The 13603-nt window shown below is 38.1% G+C and overlaps 1 protein-coding gene across 2 annotated transcripts; it reads right to left on the minus strand.

Moving 5' to 3' along the window:
• Positions 1-5093: 5093 nt before the first annotated feature.
• helt (helt bHLH transcription factor) lies at positions 5094-7936 on the minus strand. 2 transcript variants are annotated; one of them, XM_046327712.1, is made up of 4 exons: positions 7500-7936; positions 6790-6894; positions 6461-6557; positions 5094-6215 (listed from the first exon to the last, which is right to left on the minus strand). In XM_046327712.1, exons 1-4 carry the CDS (start codon positions 7524-7526, stop codon positions 5731-5733), a joined length of 714 nt encoding a protein of 237 aa, XP_046183668.1. In that variant the 5' UTR covers positions 7527-7936; the 3' UTR covers positions 5094-5730. The 2 variants fall into 2 exon arrangements, with proteins under 2 accessions (XP_046183668.1, XP_046183667.1); XM_046327711.1 differs by lacking the exon at positions 7500-7936 and having other exon boundaries at positions 6790-7091.
• Between the last annotated feature and the right edge of the window lie 5667 nt (positions 7937-13603).

Raw genomic sequence — 13603 nt, forward strand, 5'->3', positions numbered from 1 at the left:
GGAGAATGGTAGCAGGGCTCCCTGACCTGGGCAGAAGAGGGGAGAGGGCCTGGGGGAGAGGGGCCTGGGGTGCCCAGCAAGCAGCTTTAGTCCTTCCCTTCTACAGAGAACACTTTGATTTCATGGGGGTGATTATTTTTCTTCCGAATCACTCAAGGATGAAGCCCAAGGAACCAGAGATTGTCCTCCCATTCAGGCCCACCACAATGGGGCAACCCTAGCAAAAACCACTATGAGTTTCTCACTTTCTTTTTTACCTCTCTTTTCTCACCGCTCTTTTGGAAAGCAATGCCATACAACTTACTTAAAGAAAGAGTGAAGGGACAGGGGTTGGGGAGGAGATTAGTTGAGTTATTGAGAGACAAGGGAAGAGCATTTAAGGCACAAGCTGGACAAAATCAGCTCCCTACTGATCTGAAGACATTTTATTTTCTATGTGAGGGAAAGTCAGAGACCCTGCCAAAATTGAGTTCTCAGAGTCTAGCTAAAAGTTTTTTCAAATTGAAATGGGTCCAAATATTTTTAAAGGAGGGAAAGAAGGCTGAAATGGTCTAAATTTGAATTGAAGTTTTGAAGATTTTTTAAAGAATGGCAATAGGACTGAAAATGTACAAAATGTTCATGGAAGGGTTGAAATATACATATATTTTCATGATGGCATAAGACATGGACCATGGTCGAGGCAAGAGCACTTTTTTAGTTGGCTTGCAAATGCAAGGTTGATTTTATCTCTCTGCTGATAAAATGGTTGGGCTAGAGCACAGTCCTCCTCCAATGTTGGATCAACAATGCACACCATGGCTCACTGACAATTGTATGCAAATGAAGGGCAACTTTTAAACCAAGGTGGCCCTCATCTTGTTCTCGGAACTGCAAACCTTAATCCGACCCACAATGATGAATAGTCTACCCTAATTTGCCTAAATAAATGGAAATTATGCAACTTGCCTATGCCGAAAGTGTGTGAGAACTCTCATATTTCATCTGTAAATCCTTGAAAATCCCATCAAGAAGAATCCCCAAATCATAATCTTAAAAAACATTTGCATTACTGGTGTTGTGGAACATTTTCACTTTCAAGTCAGAATACATCAAGAGATCTCTTTATTTCTTACTGGCATGAAGAACTGATCGTTTTCCTACTAACAATAGTTCACCCATTATAACCATGAATAACAAGTGTAGATACAAGACATGGATTGATATTTGTGACAAAAGACTGTTTTTGGTAATTGAAAGCTCGTTGATAAACTTTAGCTTGGCTGAGGGAGCGAGGGGTGAATGGGACCTAACATGCAAGCTTGTTTAAGTTAGGGGCTTAAAGCATGGAGTTGCCCCCCTTCCCAGAAACCCCTGTTTCTCATGATGTTAACGGACAGAGATGAACCCTTCCCTAGAAGAACCTCCTCTTTGAGAGAGAATGTCGACAAATCGTGTTTGTCATTTGAATTATATTTAAATATAGCTGGAAGTGCCCCTAGAAACCATTGCTTCTCTCTATGTTGAAACAAGGAGATTAATCCTTTCCTTTAGCCCTCAACCCTCTCTGTGTGTGAGAGAGAGTGTCGCATATTCGTATTTGTTATAAGCAATCTATTTAAATATAGGTGGAGAAAACTAGGGAGAGTGCAACCTTGCATGATGGTAAAAGGCCAAGGGCCTCACCATATCCTACAATGCCATGCAAATTGGCCACTTGGTGGAGCTATAACAATTTATTTAAAATGCAAACTTTGAAAGGTCATGCACCTCACCCCATCTGTGTGACCTAGTCCTGAAATTTGGTACTCATTTCCCTCTCCTCACAGTCAATTTGCCTCATGTCACACCCTGACCTTAGTATTCTTTGTTTTCTTTATTATTTTGGTTTGGTCAGGGTGTGACAAGGGTGGTTTGTTTAGTTTTTGTCTTGTCTAGGGGGGTTTTGTACATCTATGGGGTTTTGGTTTGTCTAGGTAAATGTATGTCTATGGTTGCCTAGATTGGTTCTCAATTTGCGGCAGCTGTTTATCGTTGTCTCTGATTGGGAACCATATTTAGGTAGCCATATTCCTTGGTTTATCTGTGGGTTATTGTCTATGTGTAGTTGCCTGTGTCAGCACTTAGTTTATATAGCGGCACATTTGTTAAGTGTTCTTTGTTTATTAAAAAGAAGTATGTATTCTCATCACGCTGCGCCTTGGTCTCCTCTATATGACGACCGTGAAACCTCAAGGACCCATAATGTCCACCATGATGGATTTGTAGATGAAACTCTGTCTGTAGCATCTATGGACCAAGCTCTCTCAAGGCAATATTATATAGCACACATGCTAAGGGATATGAGTCTAGCTAATTTGTCAATTAAAGTATGGCTCAGTTTGGCTGTATGGTGACATTATTGGACAGGGGAAAACATTAATGCAGATTCATTGGCTAATTGCTGCCATATTGTTTGAGCAAGAGTGTTGTAAAATGTTGTGTTTGAAGATGTGCATCCATAGATAGCAGCAGCGCCTTCAGAAAGTATTCACACCCCTGGACTTTTTCCACATTTTGTTGTGTTACAGCCTGACTTTCAAATAGTTTTTTTATGCCACTGACACACACAATACCACATATCAAATGGAATTATGATTTTAGTCAAATTAAAAACTGAAATGTCTTGAGTCAACAATTATTCACTACAAGAGTCGATACAAGAGTCCTTCCTAACTTGGAGAGGAAGGAAACCACTCAGGGATTTCACCATGGGGGCCAATGGTGATTTTAAACCAGTTACAGAATTAAATGCCTGTGATAGGAGAAAACTGAGGATGGATAAAGAACACTGTAGTTACTCCACAATACTAACCTAAATTACAGAGCGAAAAGACGAAAGCCTGCACATAATACAAATATTCCAAAACATGCATCCTGTTTGCAATAAGTCACTAAATACTGCAAAAAAATGTGGCAAAGTAATTAACTTTTTGTCCTGAACACAAAACATTATGTTTGGGGCAAATCCAACACAACACATCACTGAGTACCACTCTTCATATTTATAAGCATTGTTGACGCTGTGTCATGTTATGGGTATGCTTGTCGTTGGCAAGGACTAAGCATAAAAAGAAAAGGAATAGAGCTAAGCACAGGCAAAGTCCTAGAGGAAAACCTGGTTGAGTCTGCTTTCCAACAGAAACTGGGAGACAAATCCACTTTTCAGCAGTACAATAACCTAAAACACAAGCCCAAATGCACACTGGAGTTATTTACCAAGACAACATTGAATGTTCCTGTGGCTGAGTTACAGTTTTGACTTGAATTGTCTTGAAAATATATGGCAATCTATGGCGACTTTTTAAAAATAATCATGGGAAAATATTGTACAATCCAGGTTTGCAAAAGTCATAGAGACTTACCCAGAAAGACTCACAGCTGTAATCACTGCAAAAATGATTCTAACATGCAATGATTTAGGGGGGTTGAATACTTATCTAATCAAAATATATTCGTGTTTTATTTTCCATTCATTTTTAAGTTAGAATTTTTCTTCCACTTTACATTACAAAGTATTTTGTGTAGATCATTGACCAAAAATACAATTAAATCCATTTTAATCCCACTTTGTAACACAACAAAATGTGGAAAAAATAAAGGAGTGTGAATACTTTCTGAAGGCACTGTACATACCAAATGTGGTGCTGGCTGGTGTAGTGGTTCTGGAGAAGAAGACTTTTAAAGGAGTCAATCATTCAAAATAGTCCAAAATGTGCATATTGCATGATCTGTTTAATTTGGAGTTTGGATATTTGGCAAAGCGTGATAAGGAGCACAGATTTAGCTCATTTTAGGGTGGTGTGTCAAATTTGTCCTGATGGTGGCACATTGGGCCCACAGCTTGAACCCCGGCATTGCTGCTTGCAGCTATATTTTGTTATTTGCATTTGATTTAAATATAGGTGGAGAAAACTAGGGATGGATGGATGGTGCACTGTGAATATGCACTGTTATTAATGGATCACCCAGGAAATAAGCTTAATGTCAATCATGGTGTTGGAGTTCAACAGACCATTGCATAAAATTACACTTATTCCAATCACCTATTCTGATGGATAATATGATAAGCTTGTTAATTTGTGTTTAACCAAGAAGAAGTGCACAATACCTTATTGACCTCATCTTAAAAAATGTGTAGCCCAAATCTGGCAGAAGTATATGATGGAGCTTGTGTATGACCTAATATGTTGACATCAATATTTTCATAATCATATTTCATAATGTACTATTATTTTACTCAATGATTTTAATATATATATATTATCCCATCACTTAACAAGACAACACCTCTCACTATAGCCATTGGTTGCACTGATGCACTGCCTTTAAATAACTTAGTAAAAGCATTGATAAATATGTAGGATCTTAATTTTAGCCAGTACACTACAGCTGGAAAATAATACTGCAGCAACAGGAAATGTGAATTATTATGTGGATTATAATTCATGGAAATGTTGGTAGGGGTGATAGATTTTTGTAAGGAAAAATCAAGCCTGACATTTAAAAGTGAAAATTACAAACTCAGAAGTGTTTTTAAATCTCACATACACTACAAGTTTTTGTAATCCTGCAACAGGGTGGTCAGTTTTAGGTCTTACATCTGTACTTCACCCAGAAGGGTGCCAAAAACATTAGTTCAGCAATGACTTATAATGAATAATATGTATTTGGGAGTGTGACTTCTTTTCTTTTTTCAACTTTCAATAGCCATTCAAAATCGTCAATTCATAGAAAAGCAAACTCCAGCATGTTTATTCTGGTCATATGCTTTAATAAGTAAGAGGAGTAACTGATGAGGAAGAGGAAAGAAACTGTCTGATGAGGAAGAGGAGAGTAGCCTAACTGTCAACCTCAACATATAATTCATATTTGAGTTAACAAGAGTTCATCCTTCACAGAAGAAGAGAAGTCCCAGTTTAGTGAGTTAGTTCAGTGTTTATTTAATTGTAAGTGTCCTAAGGTCCTATCGATACATGACACCTGCCTATAGAGGTTAAAGAGAAGTGGACCACGGTTGCTTGTCAACAAGCATCTTACTGGCAATTAAATAGACCACAATCCGTGTCCACTAACATTGCCATACGCTCCAAAAATGCTAGGATATTCTGGAACTTGCTAAATAACCTGTTAAGGACGTTATATATATTTCTTAATTCCATTATTTTACTTTTAGATGTTGATGTATTGTTGTGAATTAGTATATGCTACTGCACTGTTGTAGCTTGTAACACAAGCATTTCGCTACACCCGCAATAAACACTTTCTAAATGTGTGCATGTGACCAATAAAATGTGATTTAATTTGATTAAAAACGGTTTGAATAAAAGCACCACACCCTTGGTTAGTTGAAAATAAGCTGTGAAAAAAAAGTTAACTAGGCTATCCCTTTAAGAAATAAAAATATATATTGGTGTAGAAATGGGCAGAGCCCTTCTGTAATAAATGATTTAGAAGAATGAACAATTAGGCCTATTCATAATCAATAGACCAACGCTATTATACCATCAGGTTTTTAGGGAGGTTTTCACCAATTGATTAACAATGTACGTTATAACACCACAAGAAAACAACAAACTGTGGGAAATAAACATTTACTTTTCTTTAAAAAAGAAAGATGTATTGTACAGTATACAATATCCACAATCTGTAAGTATTTATTATGAACACATATATAAATAAAGACAACACAAAATGGTAACCGGATTCTATTTACAACGCATGTTGCGTACTGTGCAAACTGAACGCATTCGCGTGCGGGTGACCGTTGAAAAAGTTGAAGTAGTGATGGTCAAGTCCTTGCACTGGTGACAGGTAGCCACCATGGTGCTGTTGCGTCGGTGCGGAAAGCGGCACCGTTGGGTACGAGATGGTCGGGCTGCGCGCCGTGCTGTGCCAAGAGAAGTGTCCGGGTGGGCTCTGCTGAAACACGGAGTCGTTGGGGCTGTGACTCTGGAGTGACTCCGGGGAGGAGTGCAACTGGCACAGATAATCTGCCTGGTCTGGAAACGCGCCCAGTGAGCCGAACACCGGCTCGGTGGCGACCCGGGACTTGGACTGAAGAAAGGCCAGGATCCTTGCGTACTTGATGTCTTTGGTCTCAACCCTCTCCTCCGTGGTCAGATAGTGCACCAGGTTCTTCATGCACTCGTGGTAGCCGTAGTGGAAGTAGTTGGCGAACTCCCCCAGTAGCTCACCTAAAAGGAATCCGAAGAAGGTGACGATTAGAAAACACACAGAAACTCCAATATTCTTTAAGCTATTACATTCAAATGTGAGCATATATTTACGATATAGACTACAGTGATGATGATTGATATTACGACGATAAATATGTCAACGAGACAGCCGGAATGGAGTCAAGGAAGGTGGAACAGGATACGGATGCGCTCTGGGTGAGAGCCCCGGGTCTGTGCGCTTTGGAGTGGACAGGAAAACTCACCCTTTTCTCTGCCTCGGGGGAAGTCTGCAGAGTGGAGCGCTCGTAGATACTGAACTGTCATCTCCAGAATCTCGGCCTTCTCCAGCTTTCCAGAGTTCTATTATCAGAAAAAAAAAGATATTAGAAAAATAATATTACGTCGTTTATATACACAAAATCAAACAGGTGGCAGACATTATGTAGGCTACGCTATTTGTCACGCATAGCAAGGATTTAATAATGCAATAATAAGACATACATTTAGCCAATATAAAACGTTGAATAAGATAATTTAGGCGATTGTTTATGAATTGTGAATAAGATTATTTAATTGTACAACTGCATGCTACCTGTTTCGCGCGCGCCATTGGCACGGTTTTCCCCAGTTCGTTTAGGCAGCGGTTGATGCGATCTCGTCTTCTTTTTTCTATTACTTTATGGGAGATGGGAGTTCTCTGTTGAAAAATAACAACACAAATGATTAGACAAACAAACATAATCAACAGTAGGCCATGTCTAAAGTGTATAGCTCTGGAAACCTAGAACAAAAAGCTGATTGAAACTGGAATGAAGACGAAACTACTTGGAAACCAAACGGCAAAGAGACGTTGCCTTGCCTTGCCTAGCCACCTTGGTGCGCTTTGGTGCACTAGAGCGCAACAGCGCTACTGACCATCACATGGGCCAAGGCAGGTGCCAAAGCTCAAACACAACCATGGAGTATGGCACTAATGTCCTTCGAACCGTCAATTATACTATTGCAGTGACAACTTCAGCCACTTTTCTTCTTTAAAATAATTATTTACATTTTTTGTCGTTTTTGCAAACTCAAATGTGTACTATATTGGTTACGTTTTAGCTAAAGTGCGCAAAAGCATAGTAGGCTATCAGACCAATTTCCATGGAACCAAATTTCGCCTTTGACTACACATATACATAATGGCCTGGGTAATTATGAGTACCAAAGTAAAATATTGTAATACATATTCAAATAACGACTAGAAAAGGCCACGGTTTCCTAGTAGGTTTCCATCCCAGAGCGCAGAAGGGAAGCGCCTACCTTGCGATCCTTCATCTTGGATGCCATCCTTTAGCAAAGTGCCGATAAAGTTCTAATTCAAAATAGTAATGCCGTGAGGCAGTTTGGATGTGTTCCTTAGCTTGTAGACTAGGTAGACTGAGAGGTGAGCTGAGAAGCTGCCCCTTATAAAGCGATCATCCGAGGGACTCCAGCATTCATGGTCTAAATTATTCCGTAGGATTAAAGAGCAAGCTTCTAGTAAATGTGTGCATTTAGGATCAGTTAAAGAACAAGTAAAAAGTCTGAAGCCATCGGCTAGCAGGGGGGCAGACTTGCTTTGTTCATCCACGTGGCTGTTCAAAAGACATGCACGTGATTGCTTTTAGAATATTATTTGCATAGTAACAACCCAGGCGGGAAATGTGAATTGAGCGTTGGGTTCGCCTGATCCGACCAGGCGCAGTGCGCGCACTGAAAACAAAGCCGCCGAAAAAAGACCCCTCTTTTTTCCAACTCGCGTTTCTCACACGATCGCCTGTTTACAAATCCCAGCAAGCGAACTTAACTTCCACCCAAGCCCTGTCTGAGTTTTAAGGCCTGTCCAGTGCCATTAGAGTAATTAAGTAAGCCTTTAATAGGCTGTTCCGCCAAGTTCAAGGGAGATCTTTTGGAGACGGAGTCCCCCGTTTGTTCTCCTCGTTTCTCACACGACTTGGTGACACGTCCATCTTTTATGAGAGATGGCAAGCTTTTTGTTTACATTCTTTTTTTCGTGTGAGTCCTAGGCAGGTGTGTGATGGGCCTGGCACACGAGCGTCGCCTGCGTACCGGCCGGCGTCTCCAGCAGTCTTTGGCACACGAGGGTTACCCACCACTGAGGACTCTTTGGAGAGGCTCAATTTGTATCCTATTATCCTATAAGAAAATGTCTATTGAGTCGAGTGAATAGTTTCATTGGCCTAAATTTTAATAATGCTGTGAAAGAAAAGGGAGAAATAAAGAAGAATACAGCTGGTGTGAACGTGCATTATCCCCGTCACCTGCGTCAGGGGTAGCCTGGAGACCCCTATTCATTTGCCTAATTTCGGTCAACTTAACAAACTTTGGGAGAAATTATTCTGGTATTGTTGTGAAGGGTGAAGCTTTCTGATCGAATTAAGAGCATGTTTTGATCCGGTAAACGTCATTAGAAAGAAAGAAACAATCGCGTTTAAAGGGGCCTGGGTAATGCGCCAAGTGGAGACGCCAAAGCGCAAACTTCACAAAGGAGCCTAGTAAATACCACAGGGGACTTTTGTACCCTCACATTGCTCAAGTTTTCCCCAACAAAGGGCATTATTTTATACTTGAATACATTTCGTACAACAATTGTCTATTTTCTTCAAACATATTTTCACAGCAAGTTTAACAACAGGTTTATTGTGTACGCTCCGTCTCACAGATTCAGCCTTGGGTCTCATGCGCCAAAACCGTTTGCTCGTCTGCTTTTTTTCATCAGGAAGTTTTAATCTTGAAAGTTTCGCCGTGTTTCATATAATTGATCCTGTGAGCAACTTTGGAGAGAAAAAAAAGAAATAAAAGAAATGGAGATTAAATAAAATATAAAGGATCCCAGGACTTCTAAAGTGTTGGAGACTTTTATAGCACCACTAGAGAAAGGCGCCGTTGAACAGGACTGGGGCATTAAATCCCATTACTTATATTGTGGATTTTTTAACACGTCTTTATACATGTGGTCTTTGAAATAAGAACAACAACGTTTTTAAGACTTTTTATTCAGTTTTATAGTATGACTATTTTCTGTCGAAAGTCTCAAACGAGACTTTAGGAACTATACACGTTGGTTAAAGACGATGCGTCATAGAGTTTTCTTACCGTGTGACACGTTTTATAACTACATTTTATTTTTTCAAACGTTAAATTACATGTTTTCTAACCATTGTGGTAAAAATATAGTTATGAGTTTGCTTAATGATTTGTTATTGTCATTTGTACGGTGTACATAGATGTAAAACAGGCATGGTGCACTGGTGGATGTTTGGGCACTAGGACTACTGCGTCTCCATGCTGTATACTCCATATACCATAATGCTCCGTACTATACACATGTTAAATGTTCAGATCACGTGGGATGTTTAAAATAATGATAAATATATTTTCATATGGCGTTATTTGTTCAGTATTCTAACCACAATAAAACAAATATCATATTCAGTCATCTGATGTATGAAGCCTAATTATTTATTAATACCATAAAATACAATAACTTAAGGGGAGCTCAGATTGTATATTAGGTTCTGCATTAAACAAAAATAATAAGTGCATAAGAGCAGATCAAGTCCATGACAAACTCTAATATTTTGCAATAAATAAAATTAAATGTAAGCACCAAATGCCTTATATAGGTAATGTAAAATCTACCTGGTCTAAGAGCATTTCATTTGATTCTGTATGTAAATCAGAGACACACCATTTAGTATGATAATAATAATAATAATATGTTACATTTTGTATGGGATGTATTCATTTTTGGATGTCCATGATATGTTATGAATTACAATTCATATTATATGTTACAAATTTGAAAAATGTATATGTTAAGAATTTGCAAAATGTACAATATGTTTCAAATTTGGTTAGGTGGCTAACAATAATGTTAACTAGGCTAGGGGTTAGGGTTATGGTTAAGGTTAGGGTTAGTTTAGGAGTTTGGTTAAAGGGTTAAGGGAAGGGTTAGCTAAAAGGGTTATGGTTAGGGTTAGGGGAAGTGTTAGCTAAGGTTAGGGTTAGGGGAAGGGTTAGCTAAAAGGGTTAAGGTTAGGGGAAGGGGTAGCTAACAGGCTAAGTAGTTTGAAAGTAGCTAAAAAGTAGTAAGTAGTCAAACAGTTGCTAACATGCTAAAGTTGACCACAATGAGATTCGAACTCGCAACCTTTGGGTTGCTTGATGTTCACTATACATGCTCACCCATTCACCCTGACCAACCAGCCTACTTTCGTTTTTGCATTAAGTAACCATCTGTTTTATGTAACCATTCAAAACGTAACATATCATACTAATTTGAGTGTCCCAGATTTACATTTACTAGTCTGTGAGACCAGGCTGGTAAAATATGCCAATAGATTTGGATAAAAGTGTCTGCTAAATGGCATATATATATATATATATTATTATCTGAGCAACATAATACCACCAACAGCAAACACATAGTATTTTCTTAAGAAAATGCACAGTTATACATTAGGAGTTGAGTCATATTAATTTTCAATGCAAATAATGCAAATAATCAGAGACATAGATGTGCTATTGACCAATCAAAGCTCACTATAGCTTCCAGCCCCTACTAGACTAAGTGGAGTTGCAATTTTAAACCTAGCTTCCTTTTCCTTTTGAAAACCACATCTAGAAACTCTGCTCAGGCGTTTCTCTTACGCCTGCTACGTTAGGTTAAACCCCTACTGGATTAACTGTTGATACCTAACACTACCGAGTATACTTGCTAGCACCCACATGAGGGCAAAGCTATCATGGTTATCCAAATGTTCGCTGAAAGTTAACATGAGTAGGGTTGATCCAAGCGTAAACAGTTTAGGTGCAATGGCAGGTTAAAGTGGGTGAAAGAAAGAAAAGGTCTAGGCTACCTAACAGCCTGCATCCATGTAAAACAAAATCATATTGGCAGCGTTTGCATCCCACTGGGCACAGATGTCAGTTCAACGTCCAGTTTTGATTTAAATTTGGTTGTTGTTAACTAATGTGAATTCAGCAAAAAATGTCATCCTGTCATTGGATTTAGGTTAAAAGTTGGGTGAAAACAAATCGCATAAATCCCATAATAAATTGCATAGACTCATTCTGTCTGCCATAACAGTGTTTAACATGATTCTGTACCCCACACATACAATTATCTTTAAGGTCCTTCAGTTGAGCAATGATTTCCAAACACAGATACAACCACAAGGACCAGGGGAGGAGTTCCAATGTGTCACAAAGAAGGGTACCTATTGGTAAATGGGTAAAAAAAAGAAAGTAAAAAATATATATTAAATATCCCTTTAAGATACTACTACTAAGATACAGGAGTCCTTCCTAACTCAGTTGCCGGAGAAGAAGGTAACCGCTCAGGGATTCCCTTCCTCTCCGGCAAACAGTTGCAGAGTGTAATAGCTGTGATAGAAGAAAACTGAGGATGCCTCAACAACATAGTAGTTTCTCCACAATACTAACCTAATTGAAAGAGTAAAAAGGATTAAGTCTGTACATAATACAAATATTCCAAAACATGCATCCTGTTTGCAACAAGGCACTAAAGTAATACTTCACAAAATGTGGTAAAGCAACAATTTTTTTCCTGAATACAGTGTTATGTTTTGGGCAAATCCAATGCAACACATTACTGATTACCACGCTCCATAGTCTCAAGCATATTTTTCATAAATGTAATCGTTATGGACTGAAGAAATGGAATGGCTTCAAACACAGGCAAAATCCTAGAGGAAAACCTGGTTCAGTCTGCTTTCCAGCAGACACTGGGAGATGAATTCACCTTTCCGCAGGACAATAACCTAAAACACAAGGCCAAATGCACACTGAAGTTGCTTACTAAGAACAGTGAATATTCCTAAGCAGCAGAGTTACAGTTTTGACTTAAATCTGATTGAAAAGTTATGGCAAGACCTGAAAATGGTTGTCTAGCAATGATCAACAACCAATTTGACAGAGCTTGAAGAATTTTGAAAAGAATAATGGGCAAATGTTGCACAATTCAGTTGTGAATAGTGCTTAGAGATTTACCCAGAAAGACTCACACCTGTAACAGCTGCCCAAGGTGATTCTAACATGTATTGACTCAGGGCGTGGAATAATTATCTAATGAAGATTAGTTTTTTATTTTTCATAAATGTTTAAGGCACTGTATCATAATCCCCCTGCATAATGTTATTATTGAATATTCCAGCAAGTATCATCACATAAAATCAGAATCAACCAATGGTTCTCCCTAAGTACAATTTAACATACTCATCAAACGAATGGACTAAACCATGCAATTTTTATTTTTATTTTCTTTCATTACAATAATATTCTACTCATATAGGTTAAAAACCCAATTCTAAGAACTGTGTAGGCATATGAGGTAGTCATTTTTTTTAACCTATTTCTGAAATTATTAGTTGTAGGTATAAGAATGATTCTTACAAAAACAAAAAAAATCCAGTCCTTATGGTAATGAAATGTCAACCACTGGACGCTGCGTTGTCATGCGCTGCGCTGTGACCCGCAATGACCTATCGTGAGTCCCAGACACCAATCCTTTAGCTTCTCGCGCCACCCTGAGTCTGATCTGCCTCAGTTCACACGCTCACCATTGTATGTGAAAATCAAATAAATAAGGAATACAAACAGAAATAATACATGGTGAAAATAACGATGGTTGAATGTAAATCATCAATGTTATATATATATATATATATATATATATATATATATATATATATATATATATATATATATATATATTGAAGAAAAAAAACGGTAATATGATATATATATATATATATCATATTACCGTTTTTTTTCAATCACTTTGGCACATTTTTTAGATGTATGTGGTACTATATAAAAAAAACTAAGTACAAAACTCTAAACTGATAACAATTGTAATGCCCTATCTTTTGATTGCGCATTCTTTGCGTTTTTCACAGTTTTTTCCCTGAGTCATTCATGCAAAATCAAGTTATTCTGTGAAATACCATGAGAACATTTTGTCTAGTCACCAATTAATCAGATAATGAATGATAGGCTGACAATTTCGTCATTTTAACTAGGCTACAATTTACCGTTTTTTTCAATGGCTTTGGTGCTATTTTCAGAAGTATGCCTATGTGGGGAATTTTCAAAACTCCAAACTGGTAACCCTTGTAAAACAGCAAGCCTTGTATTCAAAATATGTTATTGTGTATTCATATTGTTTGGAGACATCTTTCACCACACAACCTTTGATCCAAATTATAAGTTTACTGTGGAATACCATGAGAACATTGAGTTAATCACCAAAACACAACATAATGATATCTTCTCAATTGAGTCCTTTCAACAACCATTTAATCCAATAGCGAAAAATGCGTGTTTAAAAATTGCCCTTT

This window comes from Oncorhynchus gorbuscha, linkage group LG24, assembly GCF_021184085.1.
Source record: "Oncorhynchus gorbuscha isolate QuinsamMale2020 ecotype Even-year linkage group LG24, OgorEven_v1.0, whole genome shotgun sequence".
Lineage (NCBI taxonomy): Eukaryota > Metazoa > Chordata > Actinopteri > Salmoniformes > Salmonidae > Oncorhynchus > Oncorhynchus gorbuscha.